The following is a 26217-nucleotide window of genomic DNA, read 5'->3' as shown; positions in this document are numbered from 1 at the left end:
GAATCAGTGACACAGTTGCCAACCCTGGTGGCTATGTTGGTAGTGCTGTTTCATAATTGTCTGTGGGGAAGAGCAGGGGCTGGGGGTAGGAATAATGGCTGGGCAGAAGGAAGTGCAGGGGGTGTCTTATTAATGCCCTGTGTCACAAGGTGACCTACAGTTGGCAACTTAATCTCAGTTGACAAGCTTCCTATCACCCTGTTTTCTTTCAATTTAGAAGTTTTACCACCACACAACTTACTCAGTTACTCTTAGAAGTAAGGAAATGAAGATTGTATTATTTTCTAAAAGAGAATAATAGTAATATATCTCAGAGTAGAGTGGTGGGGAGAGAGTTATGAGGGGATGGACAGAGCAATTTAGGGTCCTGTGCAACTAGGACAGGCAACATTCATGCAGTCAGAGCTGGTGGTATTGGGGGATAGAGGAGATGGGATATCCCATGGGAAGAAAAAAACCTAAAACAATTGTATTTCTTCTCATAGAAATCTTGTGGGGGGCACACATAGCAATCGTATCATATTGATGTCTCTCTCTGATGTAATAAAAATTTGACATTTGAGAAGAAATGAATCTTTTCATAAGCATTTTATGGATTTAAAATCTTAGTATGTTTTTAAATTTGAAATGATTTGTGGTCTGAGAAATAAGCTTAACTAGATAGTATAGCTTGCATGCCTTAAGAACCAGAACTATAAAAGCAGTATTAGGAATACACATATAACAGAACCATTGGTGTCAAAGCAACTTTATTGTGCTTAAGTTATCATATCGCAGATACGCTAGCTGATTTTCATAGTAAGTATTATTATCTAAAAATATAACGTATTGATAGCTTGACACAAACCTCTGTTTTAGTAAGTGCATTGTTTTTTATTTCATCGTACTTATTTTTAAGCATTTTTGATACACTATCAGTATTATTTACCTTAAGTGAGTTATTCTTTGTATATATACTTATTAGCATAACATAACAATCGTAGCTAAAGTATATCTTCTCGAAGCTTATAGTAATTCTTGTTTCCTAAATCAGTTTTTCCTTCCTTACTTTTTCTTGGGTGGCTACTTGTAACACAGAGTTAAAAAACCAATCAATTAGGAAATTCAAAGTCCAGAATTTTGCAAATTAAACCTTTGTACAGTTAGCATGATCTTTTTAGGTAGTGTGAAATCAGTACATAACAGTGGTATTTGTGGTTTATCGACTACTACATTTTGTGTGTTTTACATTTATTAAATTCTCCAGAACAACCCTATGAGATATAGATATTTTTGAGGATACTCCATTTATAGGTAAAGCATAGTAACTAAACTTGCTCTTACATAGCTCACAAGTGGTTGAGCTTGAATTCAAATCCATTTTCTTAACTATTGTCCAAAGACGACTTCTGTCTACTCATCTGGTGGAGGCTGCCTTAGATTGGTTTACTAACCACCACCCATGGTAGTCCTGGATCTAATGTAAGGAGTATAATCAAATTCCCCTAGGTTGCCATCAGTGCAGGCTGTGGTCTGACCTGGACAGCTCCCCATTCAGATCGTTCATTCATCATTCACTTAGCATCAATAAGCAATGACTCTGTATTTTTAGTACCTTGCTTTGGTGGTTTTAGGACATTAGGTGGGTTCTGATCAGTGTATCCTGTTAAAAGTACTCTGATTCTATCTCACCTTTGGACACGTCTTAGTTATCAAAGGTATTTCCCAGTGTTCATATAATGAATTACTGTAATGGGAGGAGGAATGTTGAATTGCAAACAATGTATTGCAGTAATTTTGCTTTCCAAGTAAACATTTTCCTATTCTGAACATTTAAGTTTGTACTTGGAATGAAAGCTATTTATAAAATGTGCTCAGTGTTATAGCTTCAAGGTAGCTTTATTTATCTTGAATGTCCATTTGTTACATTTTCATGTTAGTTTCTGGTGCTTCAGCATTATCAGGATAGCATAGTTTTAGTAATAGAAGAAATTTTAAAGGTTACTTATGTCTAATATTTTTCTTATTTAGACGTAAGTCCCTTTAGCACTGGGGGTATCATTAGTTAAAACGTCTGATAACTTGGTCTCTGGACAGTATTTTCGATGCTTCTTATTAGCCAATGAGCAGTAAATACATTTAATTTTGGAAAGTGTATTGCAGACTTAAATAGCTGATATAAAGCAGCCATTTAATCATCTCTCTTTTTGTACTTTTTCATACAGAAAAAAGAACCTTCTAAATCCAGTGTCAAGAAAAAAGTGACAAAGGTTGCAGAAGCAAAAAAAGTAATGAAGAGAAATTTTAAAGTTAATAAGAAGATAACATTTACTGATGAAGGGGAGGTAAGATTCTTAAATGCTTCATTTCTGAGGTACCATTCAGGTATTGTAAAGAGTCTGACTCTCTTGCTGACTTACATTCATTAATGAGAAAAAAGAAAATGTTTCTTTAAAGCAGTTCTTTTCACTGTTGTCTTAGGCATTTTGTCAGCTGTACGTCTGTAGGTAGGAATGCCTCGCTGACAGTAAACTGCCATACTTTTGGGTGCTAATGATTACAGAGTTGGTTTTGAACTTTATAAATTCCATTTTTACAGATTAATCTTTCCCTTTAGGGTGTCTGTCAACACTATCTGTGGCAACAAATACAAGAATAGTAACACAATTACTTGCCACAGCTGCTTTTTCTGGACTCTAAAAAGTCTCTGCTTCACACACATCCTCAGTTTACATGCTGTGTCGGCATGTTTCTTACTGGCCAGCTCTGAGATGGCATTTCCTGCTTCACACAGGTGCTGGGCTCTCACTTCACCCTTACTTTGGTCTTGGTGTAAGTACATACCCGCAGAGTAGGAGAAGGTCACCACTTGCGGATGGCTCATGGAAACTCCCTCTCTTGAATCACAATGTCATCTTTGTTTTTAAACAAGAGAGAGGTCTGGAAAGTCAGGTGACTGATCTGAGGAGTGATGGTGGTTAGTGGTCATAGTGGGATTTGCAGAATAGCTGCTCTTGGTTTTCTCTCTCTTTACCCTATAGCCTTTCCTGTGCATCCTGGTTGAGCACACAGCTCACTGTGCTCTCTGCCCCACCATCATCTCATTTTCCTTGCCTTGTCTTTTATTTATTTCTTCCTAGCACGTATGTGACTTTACATTCTCTGTTTACATGATTATTGTCCTTTTCTTCCGCTCCAGTGGAATGAGGGTAGCTACCTGAGGGAAGGTGTCTATTCACTTTGCTCACTACTCTGTCCCCAACACTGAAGATGGGGCCTGACAAATAATAAACCCATAAATTTATTGAATGAATGGACTATTTTCCAATATCCCAATAAAATAACACTTTTTAAGGTACTGACTATAATGTGTCACAGAAAACATCTACTCATCATTAATACAAATGTCGCATAAACAGTCTGTATCCAGTGGAGTATGTTTCCTGGTAGCTGTGAGGTTAACAGACATTTAAATGTTACTTTGGGGAAGGAAGACCAGACTTGCAGCACTAAGAATATGGGGTAAAGTGGTATACAAATTATGAAAAAAGAGTGCAGTTTAAAGTTGTTGGAAGTTGCAGAAGAAGCCTGTGGAATTGTTGATAAGTAATGGATCTTTATGAGATGGCTGGAAAGAGGTCAGCATCTGCAGCCAACGCGGTCAGAGTAGAGTTGTGTGACATCAGATGCTTACTGTACAGGAAGATGAGTGCTGGTAGTCTGATGAGTCTCCTCGCTGTGCTTGTACGTTTCACTGTGCAGCTTATACCAGTTTGCTTCAAGATGAGCATAAATCCTTAACTGTAAAATGCTTCACTGGAAGCTTACTGTTGATAGGAGCCCTGTGTATGGCTGTGAGCCACACCGAAACTTCTGCTCTAAAGCTCTGAAAGAACTTCTCATGCAGCCCACAGAGACACAAACTTTTTTTCATGTGGTTATAAAATAGGACTGAAGACTTAGAGCAGTGGATGGCATTTTTTCTGTCACAGCCGATCCCTTTCACTGCTTCTTCAGTGTCAGTGGCTGCCAGCATGGCTGCTAGTGCAGTGACATATGTGACCCCCATTCACTGCCAAAATTCGAGACACTGTGGGAATCCCATCTTGAAGAGTGGCTGGTGACAGGAGTGATAGGAAGTGACAAGAGAATGTTTTGTGCCTACACCTTCACTTAGCTTGCAGTTGAATTAGTGGCCTTTCAAAATAATGGCAGCTACTGCAATCCTCTGGCAACCAATTACTGGTTGAAAATAAGACAATAGGTTTTGTTTAAATTGTCTTGAGTTTTATACCGTTAGACCTGAACGATTATTGAGCCAAATGGACGTTTTAAAATTTTTTTTCAGACAAGGACACAGATGCCCAGAATGAAGTAATTTATTCAGGATTATGCAGTAGGCCTAGCAAAAAAATGAAGAGTAAGCCAGATCAGTGCCCTAACTTCTGTGTTACCTTGTTCCTAACCATGAACTGTATGTGTAAATTGTGTATCTTTGAGCCAGCTCCTAAAATCCAAGCTAATTTTCTTCTATGCTCAGTTATTTTAGTCTTTGTGTATAGTACTGGTTGATATGTAATTTATTGATCAATTTTGAGCATCTGATATGTGCCAGCTACTGTGCTGGGCTCTGAGAGTACATGAAGAAGATAGACAACTGCCCTCAAGGAGATTAGAGTAATTCTAGTCAGAGAAACAGGAAAGTAAACAACACAGTAGGGTGAGAGAAGTGTTGGAGGTGCCGAGTAGTTGGTGGGTCCTGCTTGGGTCCCCCTGGCTACTGCTTTGCACACATTGTTTGGAATGGAGCTGGTAGAGCATAGCCCCTGAAGAACACTCTTTGAGATCATGTTGAAGCAACCAGCTTCTCCTGCAAGGTATTTCATGACCTTTTCCTTGAATCTCACCGTCACTGGATTGTGGCAGTATCACTTCCTCCTCACTAGGACAGTCTTTGTAGGGGTGGCTCACTTTATAAAGTTTGTGAGAAAGCTTAAGAAATACAGGTTGTAAGGCAGAAAGTGGGTAATGTACCATTTTGAAATCATGATACAAAGGGAAATGTTGATGTCCCCATCCCGCTCCACACTTAACCTTTTTCCCATCTGCAGTTACTTCAGCAGTGGCCACAGGTGCAGAAGTCTGTCTCCAGAGATGCTGAGGAGGAGGACAGTGCTGGTGGCATCAACTTAGATAAAGCAAAAGAAAGGCTGCAAGAAGAGGACAAATTTGACAAAGAAGAATATAGGAAGAAGATCAAGGCAAAGCATCGGGTAAGCTTTCCATCTTGAATTAATGCTGAGTGGGAGATCCCTGAGTGGCTCAGCGGTTTGGCGCCTGCCTTTGGCCCGGGGCATGATCCTGGAGTCCCGGGATCGAGTCCCGCGTCGGGCTCCCGGCGTGGAGCCTGCTTCTCCCTCCTCCTGTGTCTCTGCCTCTCTCTCTCTCTCTCTCTATCTCATAAATAAATAAAATAAATCTTAAAGAAAAGAAAAAAAAGAATTAATGCTGAGTGACGTTTAATATGTCCCTAAATATATCAAAATAGTCAGGGATCCCTGGGTGGCGCAGCGGTTTGGTGCGGGCCTTTGGCCCAGGGCACGATCCTGGAGACCCGGGATCGAATCCCGCGTCGGGCTCCCGGTGCATGGAGCCTGCTTCTCCCTCTGCCTGTGTCTCTGCCTCTCTGTCTCTCACTGTGTGCCTATCATAAATAAATAAATAAATAAATAAATGAATGAATGAATGAATGAATGAATGAATACAAAATAGTCATTAGATGTTTATCAGTAACTGCATTACTTTCTTCATTGATTTCTTGAATACTTCTTTCTCTGTGGGTATTTTGTCATTTTATCTAGTCTCTTTTTCTTGTTTCTACTGATTGAGACTTTATATACTGACCGATTTCTGAGAACGTCACCCAAATCTATTTTTGGTTGAGATATCCGAAATAATATTAGTGATTTTTTTTTTAAGGTTCTGATTTTGAGACATGTAATTTTACATGTTGCTGTAAGAAGTAACATACTCTCTGTATTACTCTCTCATCCTGTGTACTCCATTCCTATAATTGTTGCCATTTCAGGAATGTTATATAAATGAAGTAGTGTGATGTGTAGTAGCTTTTTGGGATTTGCTTTTTATACTCAGCGTAGTTCTGTGTAGATTCACCCAGGTCGTCATGGGTGTCAGTACTTGGTACAGATGTACCACAAGTTGCTTACCATTTACCTAAGTAAGTGATATTATTATTTCCAGCTTCAACTGAATAATTACATTTATTTCCATAGCAATTAGTTGATAATGTATGGAAGATTTACTTAGTGTATTTTTAAAAAGCTAGAAAAGAAGAAACCTTGTAAGAGGGCTGCTTCTGTAGAAGCATGTGCACCGTTAGCCTTACACTTGGCAGTTTTCTGTTGTCCTTGAACTGGGCTATTGCATTCTGGTCACTCATGGCCTTATGGTCTTTTCACTCTACTCAATTCCCACAAAAATGGACATTTCACTAGATAAATGGTTCAGTTAAGGAAATAAGACAGGTTTACATTTTTAAGGACATTTCTATAGCATGCCCTTGAGTTGGTAAATGATTTCTGGGGAACACAGTATCATGCCCAAGAATCACTGATGTAATGTAAGGTTCTGGGTTAAGAGATTTGCAAAGCTTTGAATGTAGACAGAAGGATTCTTGTGGTTTTTGACTCCTCTTTGACCTAGTAATGATTCAGTGGCTCAGTCAACTTTTATAGGCCAGCAATTCTCATTTTTTCTTCAAGGTTTGATGCAGCTTTGCAGTAGCACTTGATGCATAAGAAAAAGTAGACATTGAAGATAGCTGCAGGGGTGGAAATGAATGGTGAGAAAAATCCTTTTAGAAATGTGGGAAACAAATGAACCTCAAACATAGTTTGCAGTTTGAGACTGTTATTTCAAAAACTAAACATTTTATGCATTGCTCTTTATTACAGTTCTTTAAATGGAAATTTCACACTAATTATTTGTTATTCAAATGTTTAATAATATTAAGAATGTCAGCAGTGTGTCACATTTCAGCTTACCGTCTACTTAGAATACTTATCCAGGGGAAGATTGAGCATAAGGACATTTTATCCTTTATTTTTAAGTTGTAGCCAGCAGTAAAGGCAACAGGAGGCATTTACATGATGTAAAGGCTTTCCCACTCCTGCCCTTTCTTGTCGCCCCCCTCCCCCCATTCCTCCCCCATGTGTGGAAGTTACTGTATCTAGGCTGTGGAATATTGTTTCTGAAACCTTTAGAGACAATTTCAAATTGACTAATTGTACATTTATTATACAACATGTGCTAGGCTCCACCCTAGGCTGTGAAGATAGAATACTTAAAATACTTGGGTTCCTCTGTCCTTGGGAAGATTATAATTAAACCATAGTTAACTGTGGATCTTCTGTCACTGCACAAAAGCTTTTTATGCCTCTATTTTTTTACATCAACATTTTTGAAATGAAAAATATATTCATGTTCTAAAATCAAGATCATAAAAAAGCTAATGTTGAGACATCTACTTCTGTCCATGCCTGTCGTTCTTACTCATACCTACTCCCTCTAGGTAACTATTTTTATTAATTATTAACATATCCTAGGAACACCTGGGTGGCTCAGTTGGTTAAGCTCCGACTCTTGATCTCAGCTCAAGTCTTGATCTCAGAGTTGTGAGTTCAAGAGCCACATTAGACTCTACCCTGGGCAGGCAGCCTACTTAAAAAAAAATTATTAACATATCCTGGCATTTCTTTATGCAAATGTGTATAAATAGAAATACAGATTCTTATTTTTTCCCTTTGTTACAGAAAAGGTGAATATACTATACGTAAATTGTCCTGCACATTTCCATTTTCACTTATTTTTATGCTTTTAAATCATTTGTACCATTGTTGAAAGTAGCATATTATTTTTAAACTATCTTTATGACTATCTTACAGCAAGGTTGAACAGAGCACTTTGGGCTGACATAGTTTTGAGAGACATCACAAGAACTTCACATACTACTGGTTTTGATGCCTCCATAACAAAAATAGACAAAAGGTCCTTTTAACAAGTCAGAGCTTGTTATTTTGTATGAAATAGGTATATTCTGCACAAGGTAACCGATAACCTGAGGTATACTTTCCATATCAGATGTTGAAAATATTATGTAGCCTGAAAAAGTGCAAGGAAATAACTAAAATAGTCTTCTCTCTATTCAACTTCAATGTAAATGCTACCTGAGTCATATATGATTAGTTTCTTGGTATTTGCATCAGTAAATTTATTACTTATGCATACATAAGTATTTGTGTATTAACTTAGAGAAAATTTCACATTTGAGCACTTTGGAATAATTAAGTTTATTGGTAGCATACATAAGACATAATACAGATGCTCAAATTAGTAATGCACCAAGCTGTCATGGACTGGATTTCTGCCTAGAAGGCACGGAATATTTTTTTGGCAAATTTGAGCATTTGACTTGTTTGGTGGAATGAGTCTTACACTGTAAGGTGGAGTAATTGAATTTGAATCTTGAGTCTGGCATTGCCTAGTCCATTTGGGATTACCAGTAACCAGTGTGGACTGCAGTGTCTTGTTATGAAAATGAGCAAGTGGGAATGGGAGTTCACAGCCAATGGTCAGAGGGATCCTCTGGGTCCATGTGTATAAGGAGGACATGGGAATAAAATTACTCCTTGTTGTTTGGAAAATGGAATTTTAATTGGTCACCTTTACCTGTTGACAAAATGGATTCCTTGCTTGATGATTAGGTCTCCTTCTTGTTCACTTATTTTACAGTGGTTGCTAAAATTTAACTTAGAAACAAAGTATATTATTAACCTCACACAGATTATTTTATCTTAATTGCTTCACCTGAACATGAAATTCGTTTTGAAATCATATATTTTTTCTTAATTGAGGATATTACTTATTATAATGACAATTCTTGGTTCTTCTGCATAAGGTTTTATCTTGGGCAAATATAATATGTTTCCCTTGAAATTGTCACTCATAATTTTGTCATTTCTATGGAAGAATATTGAGAAGAATTGTATGTCTCTAAAGAACACTTGAAATACTAACTTAGGCTCTAGGAATAAGCTTTATTTCATGAAGATAGAAAAAGATGAAGAAACTTTGACAAAAAATTATAAGGAAGGGATGTGCCTGAAAAAAATTTATATATAAAAAGAAAACTCTATAAAAATCTATATTTCTAAAAAATATGTATCTGTTTTAGGAGTTTTCATAAGCTTAGAAATGTTCTTTTAGCATGTTTATTTCATGACTGTTTTTTGGTTTCAGAGGATAATATATTAATGTATATGTGAATTTTGTCTTAATGATTCTGTTTGAAAGTAGTCATTTGCTCCTGTTCTTTAAAATGAACAGCTTTGGGGTGGCTCCGGTGGCTCAGTGGTTTAGTGCCGCCTTCAGCCCAGGGTGTGATCCTGGAGACCTGGGATCGAGTCCCACGTCAGGCTCCCTGCATGGAGCCTGCTTCTGTCTCTGTCTGTATCTCTGCCTCTCTCTCAATCTCTGTCTCTCATGAATAAATAAATAAAATCTTTAAAAAAAAATAAAATGAACAGCTTTTTGCACCTAGTTTTGATTGGACACAGTCTTTTAGGTGTAGAACTCAGCTGTTCAGTTTTTTCCTACGTGCTGTTATACCTATTCTTGACTCATAACATTCATCTAGCAGATTTTGAAAAATGTGTAATTTCTGCTGTGACTCAAGCAAATATCTTTGCCCTAATGATTTAGAAATGGAACAATAAGAATTTTAACAATAAGAAATACAAAACCATTATGGCATCACTGGTAGTAGAATTTTAGCTGCTGCTGGAGCTCTGAGCTCCTCACTCTGTGGACTTCAGGCCCTTGTGTACCTGCTGTGGGTCACTGAGTCAACAGTGTTCTTTATCTCTGTGAGGCTTCTTTGCAGCCATTTAACCACTTATTTTATTTTTTTTCCTGAGACCATTCCAGTCTTCAGTTTTCCCTGGCAGCATACAGGTGGCTGTTCTTAACTAGGCCTGTTACTGTTTAATATACTGAACCTCTTGAAACCACATATCAGAGCTAAGATTATAGTAGGAGCTATTATCTTTGCACAGAAGACCATTAGAAAGTAGTACATTGTAAAGGCAGAACCACTACTTTTGCATAGAAACAGGGTGTGTTTTCCTTTAATTCAGTCAGAACTCTGAAAGGTGGGCTGTGGATCACATCACTGAAAGGTGTCTTTAATGGAGTGAAAATCTGCTTTGTGTTATGTGTTATCATTCATAGCTCTGAAAGATGACTGTATTTAGTGTGATAATATCTGCTAGAATAGCTGGGAGTGGAGAGAAAGCAGTACATCATGAAGTTCTCTTTCATTCCCTTGAAATTTGCTTTGAGTGCTTTATCCATTTTGGATTGTGTGTTTCGATAACACAGCCATGTCAAGATGTGGCTCCGGACTGCTTGCAGAGATGATACAGTACTGCTCTGGGTCCCACTTAACTACTAGTATGAACAGCAGATAGGAAAGAATTAAAGGGACTTTGTAAAAAAAATCTATTTCACCTTTGTTTTTGTTGACACAGAATTTAGTTTTCATGGAATCCAGATACCTCAAACCTAAATGTATATGAGAGTCAAGAGGGAGGGAAGCAGTCCTCAGGCGTCTTAGAATAGTAGTAACAAGAACATTGATATTAAAAAAAAAAAAAAAAAGAACATTGATATTAATAAGCAGTTAGTTGATTGGGTGCTGTGCTAAGTGCTTTGTGTGTATTACTGTATTATGTGCTAACAAATTACAGGTGACAGTGCAGACGTAGAAGGATCAGGTAGTTTGTCTAGTAACAAATAACAGCCCTGGGACTCTTAACCCCAAAGTCTTTGTTTTTCACACTATCTTAAACCATCAGGCATTCTCTTAAATGCTGACTCTGAAACAGTGAGTGAAAGGGTTGGAACAGGAGTGGAGGATTTTGAGGAAGGAATGACAAATAATGGAAATTATTCATGTTTCCAAAGCAAGGCCATTGGTGTCAAATAAATTAAGGAATAAATTAAGTGTTGTGATTAATAGCTTAGTTGAGGACCCAATACTAATAATGCCTTTGCCTGAGTGTTCATTGAATATAGAGTTACTAGTACTAGAGTCCGTGTTTAAGTAGCTATGAGTCTAAAAAGCCTAAGGCATTGTCTGAGACTGGTTTGGCTCAGATGACCTAAAGAAATTTTTACTACTGTTAGAAATGTCATCGTTAGGATAAAGGACTGAACATCTGGTGCTTAACTCTTAAATAGACTTTATGAATAAAGTTTATTCACAGAGGAGGAAAAGGAATCCTCTTCCTATACATCCTTAACCCCCTTTCAGTTTCAAACTTTCCTTACTACCACCATTACAACAAGGTGTACTCTAAGAGAGGAGGCAGCCTGTTACTATGGAACCTTTGCCTGTAGTTTGGAGCTGTCTGCCTGGAGGTATCTGTTTTTATTTCCAAGAGCTTACAGCATCTTGTGATACTCAGTTCAGCTTCTTGGTACATGGGCCCTCCTTCATATACAGCATCCAAAACAAGACTAACAAAATACTCAAAATTGCAAAGATCTTATCAACTCTGTGGCAAGCTCTTGAGATATTTATAATGTCTGTTTTTTATTGTTAAGTAAAATGGGATTATGGGATTTTTTTTTGAAACACCATATAATGTTTGAGAGGCAGAGTGGTGGTTGTTAGATGGGTGGTCAGTAGATGCTGGGTTTGAGGAACAGGGACAGAGTTTGGTGCTAATGTAATGAGGGGGTCTGACGAGGAAGGCTAGGTCGTAGACTACAAAGACCAGGGGCAAGTAGGAAGCTAGACTGTTTGCTGATCCCTAGAGCCCACCGTGAGGTCTAGCACATAGTAGCTCAGCAAATGTTTGAAAGAATAAATTAGTGTTTCCACATACACTTATTTTTCTTCCTGTCTTCATATCCTTTTTGGAGTTATTACAGATTTATATATAGGAGATCAATTTTTTATGTCATTCTCCTGAAACTGTGGAATAGGGAACAGATCAGAGAACCTTGCTTTGTTCTGAGTCCTTGGGAAGGATTTAGGTTAACTGGGGTTTTGTTCTCGGAGGGCTGGGGCTGTCTTCCGGGCCACAAATCCTTGTAATCATTCTTTTCCTCACTTCATTGACCTAGTTTTCTTCCCTGAAGAGAGATTCCTGTGCTCCTGAAATAAGAATAGATGTCTCCTGTTTTCTGTGGCAGCTGGGAAATCAGTTCCTCACCAAAGTAACACAGCTGCCTGAGAGTCAGTCATTCAAACAGCTCATGCTTCCCCCACCTCCTGAGTTGTGTTTCCAAATATTGCCATAGAATGATTGCCATAGAATGAAAATGATTTAAATATGTAGCCTTGACTGCTGATGACATTCATACTTAATGGCATTTTCTTTTCTGGAAGCTAAGGACCTATAGTTGTAAGAAGCCAAAAGAAGTGTAATAACATCTATAAAGGGAGTGTTTTGTACCTTGAAATGTGATTTCTCTGTTTTCCTATCCCTTGCGAATTTGGTTTCTATTATTGAATTTCATGCTCTTCTTACATTTAGTCATTTGTAGCATGGTAGGACTGAAGATACAATTTTGCCTTCTTTTTGTGTGGCATCAAATACCTTTTGGTACCACACTGTCCTTAAAAATGAAATAGGAAAATAAAGGGTTTAAAGCATATGAGCCACATAAAATTAAAGGGGAAGGAGAATCTCAATTATTAAATCTAATAAAATTAAATTATATTTGCCCCTCAAGTCATTGTACACCAACTCTTTGTCTTTATGTCTTGTCATTTATACCATCTATAATTCATATATATATATATTTAAAAAGTTAGTTTTTCCTGCACTTTCTTCCTATGTTCATTTTCTAAATTTTGGATTACCATAAATTCTACTTCCTGTTTTTCTCCTCTGTTTGAAGACTAATGTTTATTCCTTCCTCTTTTCAGATAGAGCAGTACCATAGCTTTTTAAAATAAGAAAAAATTTTTTCTAGCTTTCCTTGTGTTTCACTCAGTATTGAAAGTTATTCTTATTTGTAATGAAGTTCTGTGTGATGTTCACTTCCTATTTTCAAGGTTTTAGCTATCCTTCATCCATCCAGGACTTGTGGTAGAAATCTTACAAGGAAAAATTAACCTATTTGCATGCACATGTGAGTTCTGATAGTTAAAATTGGAGATTTGTAATGTCTCTCAGTGTCTATAATAGATTAATACTGGAATTTTCTTTAGCAGTGGGGAATTATCAGTATATTTTTTCTGCTAGGATTAAAATGGCTAGATAAAAAGTCCTAGAGTAGAGATTATGTTTACTGGTATTGATAGGGTTTTTCCGATTTGAACATATTGAGGTTATTCTTTGGAACTTTGAAGTGCCATTTTCCGATCCTCTAATGTGTTGAGAGAAGGTCAATTACTGAATAATTATAACAAAAATTTTTGTGACTGTTAAATAAATGTTTTTTTCCCCCTGCACAGAAGGTTGGCAAAAACTAATTAGATAATGTCCACAAAATGCTATCAGGAAAAAAAAAATGCTATCAAGATGAAAAGATCCATACGGTAGCAGGCCATTATTAATAAAAGGAAATGGAGCATTTGTCTTAAACATATTGATAAGATAAAAACACTATGTATGCATCCACAAAGCAAGTACGCTTTCTAATGGACTAGATAGACAGTGGTGAAGAGGTGTGCTGGAGATGAGGGGGAAGGTGTTGGCTCTGTAGACCCAGTTTTAGTCTCAGTTTCATTCACTGACTGTGGGATTTCAGGCCAGTTACTTAATCCCTTTGGTTCAGTTTTTTTTTCCATCTGTAAAATGGGAAAAATAATACTTCAAAAATTTTGTTAAATGGTTTCAAAATATATGTAAAATGCTAGCATATTGCTATTTAATTCAGAGCTATTACTGTAGTAAGAAAATAATAATAGTAATAATGTGTTAGTGGACACAAGTTTTTTTTTTTTTAACAAGTTCACTTTCATTACTGTTTTATTTGTTTTATACAGCTGCATCTCATGTAGGTATAGTTTTAAAATAACTTTAAGCGGTGCAACTCTTGAAAGTCACCATGACCTTTTAGAATAACAGTAAATACTGCTCTGGTTAATGTTACCTTCCAAAACATGAAAACTTATTTGTAGAAAATAGAAGTGTGTGTGTGTAAGAGAGAAGAAAGATTACAAATAGCTGATAGTCTATGGATATTAATATAACTAAATGTAACTATGATCAGTTGTGAATTCTTTTAATATTTTGCTACTTTCATCTATTCCTATAATCTGCTAATGCCAATAAAAAATCAGTAAATGCTGGCAACTTTTATAAAAAATTTGATTGCAAATATTGAGAAACTGCCATCCATGAACTTTTTTTCCTCCTGAGGAAGGGTTGAGAGTATTTTATTTTAGTGGCAGAACCAGTCTCAGAAGCCTGTCAGAGAACCAGGTCAGGGGTGGTGTGGGGTAATAGCAACGGCATTCATTGGCTGCTTGTTAAAATAATACCAGGTACTATTTCCTCTATTATTAACGTGTCATCTGTTAAAGTCTCTAAACCCTGACATTTTAATTTTTCTTGGATTGTATTGGAAAAAACCACTAGACTTGGCACACGAAGACCCAGGTTAGAGAACAGTCCTGTCACCTCATCAGCTTCTCACAAAGAGTGAGCCATGTTCTGAGTTCTTGTTCAGCATTCCTTTTCCTCTGACCTTGGTCCTGGGACTTCCAGTCTTTAGAGTGTTCCTCTGTATAATTGCACATTGTTTAAGTTTTACCTGCCCTTTTAGTTTTTATGTTTTATTTGGAAGTCAAAGGGATATCCATTTTCTCCAAAAGTGGGTTAAAAAAAGAATAATAACAGAAAGGAATAATTTAACATGATGCATTATTTAGGGGTGTGACACATTCATAGTTGCCATGTGCGTGTGAATTTTTGTTAGCTTCCCTTAGAATTTTGCTCTCCTGCTGTGCATTCCAGAGCTCTAGAAACTGAGTTGGTAAGCTCTGTGGAACCCCCATCTCTTTGCAGTAATTATTATTTAATCTCTTTTGAGACTTTCAACATTTATGTTCTCAGTTTGTCGTAAAGGAGTCTATAAACCTAGATGAGGAGGATAGTGATAGTTGGCTACTGTCAATGCTTGGAGCAACAGAGAGGCCTCAAGTCTGTCTTCAGAGTATGCGTTAGAATTGGCTTTTGAATCTGGAGAAGATCATGTATCGGTACAACATAATGATAATGACAGCCCAGATTCAGAAAACTTGTTAATTTTCAAATTAATAAATGTTGTAATAGTGAATCATGGTCATAAAAGGAAATTACTTGTTGTTTACTCAGATTTTACATTGACCTAGCAGTTCATTAAATTTTTTTACGAATAACATAGTTAGTTATGAACTTTGGATTGAGTCTAGCCTTTTTGTTATTTCAACACTTTGTTTTTGGAGAGAGAAATAGTTTTTTTTTTTTTTTTTTTAATGTAAAACAATTGTTTTTGGGGTGTTTGGGTGGCTCAGTTGGTTAAGCATCTGCCTTCAGCTCAGGTCATGATCTCGGGGTCGTGAGATTGAGTCCTGCATTGGGCTCCCTGCTCAGCAAGGAGTTTGCTTCTTTCTCTGCCTCTGACCCTCCCTCCTACTCATGCACATGTGTGCGTGTGCACGTGCTGTCTCTCAAAATCTTAAAAAAAAAACAAAAAAACCAACATTCTTTTCAACTTTAGCTGGTTGTTTCATTTTGACTTTTAATGTTGTATACACTGATTTTTTTCTTCTAAAAATGTTAGTTTTGCATTTTCTGTTTTATGATCATTGGAAAACTAATGGGGCAATTAATTATACAGCAATTTAATAGAAATAACATGCTTTATAAGAATGATCTTCCATTGTTTTTTTGTTTGAGAAAATGTTGCCACTTTTCTAAGAACAGATTTCATATCCTTATAAATTTTCCTTTTAGAGTAGTAGGTAAATAGTCACCAATGGATTTTTTTCCCCTATTTATTCTAATAGCTGACATTGACTATATACCAGTCATATCTCAGACATTATCTTAAGCACATATGTATATAGTATCTTATATAATTCTTATACCAATTTTATGAACTGTGTGTTCCTGTTATCTTCATGTTTCAGTGAGAAAACGAATTACAAAATATAAATAAGTTGCCCCAAATTACAAAGCTAGTAAGTGGTAGAACTGTGATCTGACTCCAGATCTGTTTGACACATAATTAACGATTGTGATTACTTATACCAAACCCGTTGTGGACACTCAGTAAATATTTATTGAAATATGAATGTCAGTATCAGTTGACTTTAAAAAAATGACGAATGTGTAGTTTGATTTAAACGTAATAAACAAGAAGTTTACATGCTTCTGATTTCCCCCTCTTGTTGTAGGAGAAAAGACTGAAGGAAAGGGAAGCCAGAAGAGAAGCCAGTAAGAGACAAGCAAAGGTAAGTATTGATATTTTTTATGAAAAAAATTGTTTTAACATTGAATGGGATTTAAATATTCTGCTTTTCCATATGCATGATGTTCATATTGGATATAAGTCCCATGTGTGCCTGTCATTTACTTTCTCCTTTTCTTCCCTCCATAAAGCATGTTGAAAAATATATAAGATAATTTGCTTATTGGCCATTGCCCTTCTATTCACATCACCTTTTTCCATTATATTTTCTGCCTAAATATGGGGGATGGTTTAGGACAAGCTTGACAGGATTTTAAACTCTGCCATCTTTTGACTAGGCAGACAGCTATGTGGACCCAGCTCAATAATGGATATCTCTGAAAGCACTGGTTGCTTCAACTCCTGAGATCTAGGGGAAAGCAGTCTGTATCATATGCCTTCACTATATTCTGTAAACAAAAATTTTCAGCAAGTATATACACACAGTATCATTCATATATGTGCATGTATACACTTCTTTCTTTAACAAAATTAAGATAATACAATGTGAACACCACCCATGTGAACGTATAATATTTGGCTGTTGTGTTTCACACTGAGAAAGGCTCAGCTTCTACATGCTGAGGGCATTTAGTACAAATGATTTCCTAGAACCAGGACCCAGTAACATGTCATTTCTCATGCCGTGTCTCATTGTGCTATGCCTGACTAGCCATGATTTTTTCTTGGCAGTTAGCAAAGATCCGACTCCCTCGAGTAAGCCCATAATATTCTTTGTCATTTTTTCCGTGCTGGCCATAGCACTTACAGAGCAAGTCAGAGATGATAACTCATTTTATAGTTCTGAAGTGGGAAGCAATTACTCTGCAGTGTAAGATGAAAAGACTGCTTATATTCAGTATTAAATATCACTCTGTCTTCAAAGGTGCCCCAAAACGAGAGCTATACTGTGTGCGGCCTGACTGCGAAATCAGGTGGTGGATTAGGCATATGCTTTTAAAATACAGACATGCACTGTCATGGCATAGAAATTACATCTAAGGGGCTGTAGTGGAAAAAATTTAAATTTAAGAAGGAAACTTTAAATCTAATGAAAGCATTTGATATTTATGAATATTTCATGTTCAGCATAAATCTAAACTTATTTTATTTCACTAAGAAGCTCTCTCATTTCTGCACAGAAAATTATAAAATGAAAGATGTGTAATCTGAAGCTATAAGAAAGCCTGCTTACTGTATTGCCCTTCTGTATATTCCTGCATATTTGTGTATATTCCTAAGATGGTTAGTTGTATTCTTGTTGACGTTGTATCCTTCACCTGTGTAGTGGTTAAAGTCATGAATTATTCTCACCAGTGAGGCTGCTTCTTGTGCCTCTTCTTTTATCTTCCTATAAATTGGCATATGTATTTGGTTTTGATACTTTGCCAGCTGGGACATAAACAAAAAACTGGTAATGGCTGTCAGTTTATTTTTTCCACTGGGGCAGATTGCTGAAGTGAACTCCTCAAGCCAAGCCCACTCTTCCACTCCTTACCCCCTTAAAGGTTTGTCATCTTTTTGCTCCTGACATCTAGGAATGAGGACACCTCATTCTGTCCAACCACTAAGGTTTGTACTGGAAATACAGAGAAGAGGCTCTGCAGCTACTATGGCTGTGCTGCTAGGCCAGGAGCCCTCAGTAGACAGAGGCTGTCTGATTGCTCACTGGTGGCACCTGTCTTGTAAGAATGATTTTAGCAGAGAGATGAGTGGCCAGGTTGTAGCCAGGACTCAAACATTTCATGAGACACCAAGAACTGGCAGCAGTGACAGATTCAGGCTGACTGGTGGAGTCCCAAGGAATTAGCTTGAATCAACCTGTTTGCACCCCACTTCTTTTCAAATGAAAGTGGCAAGATGAAGACTCCCATGGCTTTTCAGGTGCCCCTTTGGAAACAGACCCACAAAATATTATCTGGAGCAACTGTAAAAAGGGGTGATGGCCTTATGTTCTGTGATGTCTAAGAAGTACATGGTGCAAATTATCAGGTGTCCTTACTGTCTTTATGAATGTGCTTTAAATGATAATTTAATTTTATCATCTCTTTAATATATTTCCACATAATCACGTGTGACTTGTGGCTGTGCCTTCTGAGGCACTTTGATCAGCTTCAGGCTAGAGCATCTTTCAATTACTAAACCTACAGGATATCCACAAGATGCCTTAGTGGTGAAAGGAAGTGGTCTTTGCAGACCTCCTGTACCAGGATGTGTAGTCTTACCCGTTTAGAGCTCTGTAAGGAGTCAGTGTACAGCAGCTGACAGTGTGAGAAAGGGACACTCCCATGGCCTATCTACCTTGTTTTGTGCTTCATTTGGCTGATATCATATTACCTGAGGAGGAACATAGAAGACACAGAATATTATTTTTAATTGGGGAAAAATTTTCAAATGAAAGTTGATGGATTTGTCTTTATTTCACAAAAAAGTGAAGGCTTAATGGTAATGTGAAATTTCAGTTTTATAAATGACAGTTGGGGGTTATCTCTTCTGATATATAGAAAGTATTCCTAAGAAACATTGCTTTGAAGATGGAATACAGTGAAACAAAGTTGAATGAACCTCTCAGGAATCTGATGCTACTTTTAGTGAAAAGAAAGATCTAAGACTTGCATGGAGAATGTTATGTGCAGTGTCAAGAGTAGGAGAGAAACATGAAATTGAAAGTTTTGAGGTTTTCTGGGTGCCCAATACTTCATGATCCTGAAGATAGAAGTCTTTCGAGTATCAAAACTTTGTTTAGCAGAGAAATATTTGAACTGCAAAATGGACTTTTACTTTACCAAGATGTTGTATGTTCTTATAACTTAGAAATTTTAAAATGAGATGTGGCAAAAAGAAGTTACAGCAATGAGCAGTAGATCACATTGCTTTTCAGGTTCAGGAAGATCAGGTTCCAATAGTCCTGGAAATACAGCTTCACCTTATTCTTCAGCTAGATTTCCTCAGGTCATAAAGTGCTTGTACCAACCTCTGATGTCTGGAATGATTTTGTGGAAATGTAAAGAAAGGAACAACAGTGCTGAAACTTGAGGAAATAGATCCCCAGAAATATCTCTGTGTTATGCTGCTTTTGAAAAGAAAGTAGAATTTATTAACCAAGAAATTTATTAACCAAGTATAAGGTTGGTGAACCAAACAGAATGTGGAAGAACAGAGTAGGAAGCAGCTCAGAGGCACTTGAACACGAAAACATTACGTGTTGCTTGAATATATTACACATGCTTATAGTTGTTATTTTTTAAGCATGGGGAAAATTATATTAAAATAACTAAAATGATGTTCTTTGTTTTGAGGTTGAAGTTTTATAGTCATAAACTTGAGCTTACTTTTCTCTGTTTTTTATTGCTGTTTTTTCATTTTAGTGACCCTGGGACACTTTATTTATTTGCTTTACAAATGGTAGACTTTAGGAAACAATTTTTTGGATATGTAAGGTAGTCTTAGTTAGTTCTTCAAGGATATAGGATCCAAAGACGTAGGAGTTGTGTAGGTTTCAGATGTGAGTAGACCTGAGACATGGTATTCTAATCTGCTGGTCTGTCATATCTTTTTTTTTTCTGGCCACTAATAGTTCTATACAGCTAAGCTGCATTTATTCATTCTGCGAGAATGTTCTTTTTTTTTTTTTTCCTTTGGCTTTGGAATGTCCTTTTATTTATGAAATAATAATGATTTTTTAAAATTGTCATTGACAAAGTAATAACCCTGTTTCAATCCTTCGAAATCTCTTTTGAACTTTTCCTGGTCCCTGACATTTAAGAGTGTGGCTTCCACTGAAGCGTTCTAGTGGTTTGAGTTGTTAATAGTACAGTGAGTACCTAGGTGTTTTATGGACCTATTTGGTGCAGGATCCTGGGCTACCATTTTGACTTCCATCTGAGCCACTCCATTTTTTCCTTCATGTATATATTAAGGTTCCAGGGGACCTTTTGTTTGGCTCTCCTTAAATACCTACATTCTTAATATCAAATAAATTAAGTCTAGAAGCAAGTAAATGACTTACCCCCATCCCTGGCTTCCTTGGTAGCAGAAATGGTATGTATCCTCATTCCCTGCTACTGCTCCATGCTGCTTCGGTATGTTACTTTTTACCCCTTTTATTTTATATTATATATTTTATATTATAATTATATTTTATATTATTTTTCTTAAAAACAAACCTGATTTATGTACACTTATGTATGTAGGCTAGCAGCTCTTCATAGAAAATGTTCACAGCAAATCTGTGAAGAGAGAACTTTGTGCTGACACTAGGAAGTAGGCCATCCCCATGTTGCTGGGTGACCCCTGACGTGTCTTTACCCCTTCTGGCTTCTTACAATGTGTAAAATGAAAAGTGTATCTGTCATAGTCCCTTTTAATCATATTTACATTTGTGGTCCCATATAATCTCAATCTGAGCGAGTTAAGTACCAAAAAGATATGCATTGTACTCAGTACAATTCCAATGTGGGTCCTCAGCCTTTCTCAGCATTTGTGGAGAACTCTTGTGTTTTCTATCACATCTTACTGTAGGCCTATTTGCTAAAGGATTCTTTCCTTACGGAGCTACAGATAGATGTTCATTAATGTTGGTAATGGTCATGCCTAGGTCTTAAACCTTTGCATTTATTTCTTTTTGGCAGTGTTTTATTTTGACTGATACCAAATTAAAATTTTTCATCTTGAGGGGAAATTTCTCCTCATTCCATATATTTCATATAACCCTGTGCACACACCGCCCCCATTTTCCCTTTTCCTGGCATTTCATAGTATTGGAATTTACTGGTCTCTTTCTTTGTTTCTAATACGGTTGGGATTTCAAGGGCTGTAGGGGGTCAGTTTATTTTAAACCAAACAATTTTTGATAAAATTAAAAACAAGATAATGGAAACATAAATTTGTTTTTAGTCCCAGTTCCCAGAGAAAGAAAAGGTCCTCCCTGAAAGTAAATTGCTCTTATATTTGAAGGGGCTGAACCCTTCTAAGCTCCCCTTTGCTGCCCTGATACAGTCACTTATTTAATGGTGCCCTTAATGAGTGGTCCTCTTTCTCAGAGCAAAATACTCAAATAATATTTTGTTTTAATGCTATAAGACCCATTATGCTTTCCTTCTACTTTTTAAATAACACAGAATCTTTTAGATAACATGCTTTTTTCCCTTTAATATCTAAGTCAGCAACGAATACTCAAATAGATTTAGCTTTTATTGTGATTCTAGTGTTGGTTTGGTTTGCATGGATATTACTATAATGGCTCTTTTCTTTACTCTTATTTCCTCCGGTCCCCACAGCTTGTCCCCTCCCTTCCCCTTCTCTTTCTTTGAGAATGAAGAAGGGGATTTAGTAATCCCCTTTGAATTTTTAACCCTCCTGGATCACTTAACAGATGCTTTCAGTTCCTTTGTCAGAGAATTGTTCTCCAGTCAGATGGGAAAGTGCAGGTCATCATACCTTCCATCATGGTGAATACAGGCTGTTCTTTTAAGACTCAACTTCTGTGTCCTCCCTTTTATGAACACTTTTCTACCACCTCAGATAAAATGGATTTCTGCTGTTATAACTCCCACTTCAGTCTCCCATAGGAAGCATCTGATGGTCTACAGTACTTACCTGGGCACATATTTGCCTTTTCCTGTTCAACTCTAAGTCTTATCCTAGTGTCCCCATTGCAGTGCTTGTTTCCTGATAAGCGCATGATAAATGTTTGAATGAATGGCTGAGTGGGTGAATGAATGACTTTATGGCCACAGGGCACAGACTTAAACATTCTTCTAAAGTATATTTTATTGCTGTAGAATATATGTAAGATTCACTCTTTCATCCATCTTTAAGTGCACTGTTTGGCAGTTATGTTCATATTGCTGTGCAACCACCACCAACAACCATTTCCAGAACCTTCTCATCCTGGACAAAAAAATCTCTGCCCATGAAACATTAACTCTCCATTCCCCCCTGCCAGCATCCTCACCCCAGAAAACAAACCTTTAAAGAGAAGACTCTTATACTCCAAATCATTTTTCAAGTGAGGAAGTGAAGGGTTTTTGTGAATAGGTGATTCTTCCAAGATCCTACGCCAGGTGTCTGGATGCTTATGTGTGTGTGTTTTCATTCTACCTTACACTCGCTTCCCTCCAAATACCAAAGAGCACTGCATGTCGTTTAGAATTTTATTATATTTATTTTAAGGTGTCATGTATAAAAACGTAACAAAAACAAGTTATTTAATATTATACTCAGTCACATCTCAACACTTATTAAAGATTGTGACATAAGTAATACTGAAAATTTCAATAGCAATGTTAAATTTATCAAAAAGATTTTTGTAAAGAATATCTCCCTTTTTTTCTGTAGAATGTATAGGAATTGTAATAGGAACATGAGTTTGGGGTACAATTTTTATGGACATTGTAAAACATAATAGTAATTGGTGGCTGCTGTCATTCATTGTGTGCTGTGTTGCAAATACTGTGATTAAAGGTTCTACATGTGTTATTGCTTTAATCCTCACAAATAGCACTGTGAGTTAGCTGGTATTATTATCTTCATTTTGTAAATGAAGAAATTGAGGCTTAGGAAATTTATGCAACTTTATGAAGATTTTGAAGCTAGGATATGGCGGAGCCTAGAGTCAGTCTGCTTTACAGTACTTCAGGGCCTTGACATTTAAAGCATTGGGCCGTACTGGCATCTCAGTTCCAAGGCAGTAAGAGCATAAGGAATATGAAAATCTTAAAAGTTAAAGCAGACATTGCAGGTAAACAGATTTTTCTCCTGAAATCCCTCTTTTTATCTTCATTTAGTTCCATCTTAGAGTAGGTACTAAGAAACAGAACCATTGGCAGATACAGAATACCGTTGATTTCCTAGTAGTTTCTATAAATCACCATAATCCTTTACCATTATTTTCAGCCATGGAGAACATGCCATATTCTCCTTTACTTCTTTTATATAAGCTTCCCTCTCCCTGGGTGGTCTTCACCTTCATTGCTTCTTCCTCCTAGCACTGTTTCCTTTTTGAAGCCTGTCCTGCCCTCTTCAGGCAGATTTAGGCATTTCTTTCTGCTCTACTATACCTTTTGTATATTATTTTGCCTTGATTCTAATCTAAATGGTTTTTGTCTTTCTCATTGTAACTTGTAAACTCTGAGATCAGCCACGGAGTTTTTTTGTAGTAGCTGGCACATAGTAAATGCTTATAAATTTTTATTGAAACAAGGAAATGCAGGCATATTTATTCTTAAAGTTAGCATTTACATGTTAATGCTGTATCATCACAGGCTCCTTAAAACCCAGGGGCTGGATTACATAGAATACAGTGGAGTTGCACCATACTCATTTAAATTTGTGCCAGATGGGGTGCACCCATGACCCCCAGGGCTCTTCAGATTGCTCCTCCTTTCCTCCCCCTTCTTGTGTGTTCATCACCACTACAAACAAATCCATTAACTTATACTAAAGTTATAGATTTTAATATTAAAACAGAATGTAACAAATTGCAGGTAGTTCACATTCAGTTAGAATATTTGACGAATACTGTTTGCTAAGCATTTAATAGTCTTACAGGTTGAAATGTCCTAACATGTACCTAATAGTTTTCATTTTCTTCCCTTCTTTTATCTAAACTTAGAATATACATAGCTCCTATATCTTACTGGTGATAGATGCATAGACTGCAGTAGTTTGATCCTGATTTTCACCTTGCTCGTAAATTATTTGTTTATTGACCAAAATAGGGGATTCTGTTAAAACTTCTCTGTTGGCAGTGTCATGGTGAATATTGTATTTGGTGGTCTTGATCATGGTTTGCCTGAGTAATTACAGTCTACTTCAAATGTGGTTAGACCGTGAGAAAGCTAGGACTCAGTCCAGGTGGAAAGCTAGAACTCAGTTCAGGTCTGTCTCTATCTCCTAATTCATAACCACTGAGAGCTGTGCAGTGGATGTTAAGATTAAGGGTGATCATAAACCTGTACTTTGCAAGCTTTAAGCCCTGAGAACCAGAAGAAAATTTTCAAAAAACAAGTTAGACTTGTTAGACTTGTTGCTTTTAAACTTGCAATTCAATACCAGGTTAATTTGAGACAATTTTTGAGACAGAATTTTAATACCTATTTCAGGTTTTCTTATAGTACTCCTTAAAGAATGTTGTTTCTTTTATAAAACTTGCAAAATAAATGTTATAACCATTTATATATTTTGGGAATTTATTTATATATAAATATTCAAATTTCTAACATTTTGGGAAATGTTTGAATAAGATGCTAAAAAAGCACTTGTGTACTCATTCTTTCTTATACATATATGTATATATATTTATATTTATATATGTGTGTGTGGTTATATAGGTACATATTTATGTGCATACATATTATCCCTTTCTGTATATTATAAATAATTGTATTCTTAAATGTTTTGATGGTCTCTGCTAATTTGGGTGGTCATTTAGGTACATATTAGTACTTTAGGATCAAGTTCAGATTGGACCCAAACAGATCCAGATGGATCAGATTGGATCAATCTTTACAATGCCCTTTTTGGTTATGCTTTATTATGCTTAATCTCAAGTTATAGATAATTTGACATTTATATGCTTGAGCTGGTGGTTTATAGAAACATCTCTGACAGAATAGATTAACTGCATCTGAATCATTGTGGTCAGCTGGTAATTGTGTGATCATTAACACATACCCTACTTTGTGGAAACTGTTGGTGAGCATGTGTATATATGTGTGGCCATAATAATTATGGAGGCTGATGCTTAGAATCATCGACCCATATTTTTATATATATTATCATTCACTAACTTTGCTTGGCTGTTACTCAAGCTGTTAGTATCTGTTGGGAGATTATACCATCATAATTTCTTACAGTATACAAAAATCTCAAATTACTGGGGAAAAAAAGTACATGTGGGTCCTTTTCTCCTTTCTTGTTAAGATTTTGCTTCACAACTCAGAATTCTTTCATTTATACTAGGAAATAGAGAATACCATAAATCTTGATTTTTAATGATTCTCAGTGTGATACAAGAATCTCTGCGTTCTCTATGCTATTACTAGAGATTTTTTCAAATTCTTATAAATACTCAACATTGGCTATCCCAAGAATGAATACATTTATTATAATTGCTTGAAATTACGTAAAAGCTGTTAAGATGATCAAAATACGAATTTATATTGCTAAATTGTCTTTTCTTAAATGACACACCAAATGTAGAATTGCTACCTTATACATGGTTTTATGTTAAACGCCCTCTCTTATCAAGAGAGATGGATTAATAAACAGAATGGTGTGTAAACAGCATCAGCCATACTTGTAACTCTTAGAATTTAAGACTATTAGTGGCAGGCAGAACAGGGAGGAAGAGGATGCCGGTATTTCTTAACAAGGAGGCTGTTCCCAGTCTTTTAAATGAGGAAGTTGGGAAAAGGGAATAACAGAAATGAAAAAGAAAATGGGGATAAGACTATGTTCATTCCTAAAGACTATTCCTCATTTTGGAATTGGGAATGGGTGAGAGAATGAAGCTGACTCCTAATTTTCAAATATTTCTGGTATCCACTAGTCCTGTATGAAATACTTTTTTGTGAATTAGGAAAGCTATTTTGGGGGACGAACTTTAACTTGCCGTGGTATTGTGAGTGAGCTGTAGAGTAGCCAAGCTTAATCACCCCTTCTCGAAGCCATAAAGACTTGTGTTGGAGAGTACCGTAAGCC

The 26217-nt window shown here is 36.5% G+C and overlaps 1 protein-coding gene across 4 annotated transcripts in view; it reads left to right on the top strand.

The window, feature by feature from the left end:
- Nucleotides 1-26217, top strand: part of DDX10 (DEAD-box helicase 10) — a 252582-nt gene that overhangs the window by 137400 nt on the left and 88965 nt on the right. For all 4 annotated transcript variants that reach the window (XM_038536261.1, XM_038536258.1, XM_038536259.1 and 1 more), the window contains 3 exons: nucleotides 2205-2324; nucleotides 5091-5252; nucleotides 16460-16516. In XM_038536261.1, the coding sequence (XP_038392189.1) occupies nucleotides 2205-2324; nucleotides 5091-5252; nucleotides 16460-16516 (339 nt within the window). The remainder of the gene's footprint in view (nucleotides 1-2204; nucleotides 2325-5090; nucleotides 5253-16459; nucleotides 16517-26217) is intronic.

The sequence above is a fragment of the Canis lupus genome, chromosome 5 (genome assembly GCF_011100685.1).
Source record: "Canis lupus familiaris isolate Mischka breed German Shepherd chromosome 5, alternate assembly UU_Cfam_GSD_1.0, whole genome shotgun sequence".
NCBI classification, from domain to species: domain Eukaryota; kingdom Metazoa; phylum Chordata; class Mammalia; order Carnivora; family Canidae; genus Canis; species Canis lupus.
Note: the sequence above shows the minus strand (reverse complement) of the source record. Positions and strands in the feature narration are given on the sequence as shown.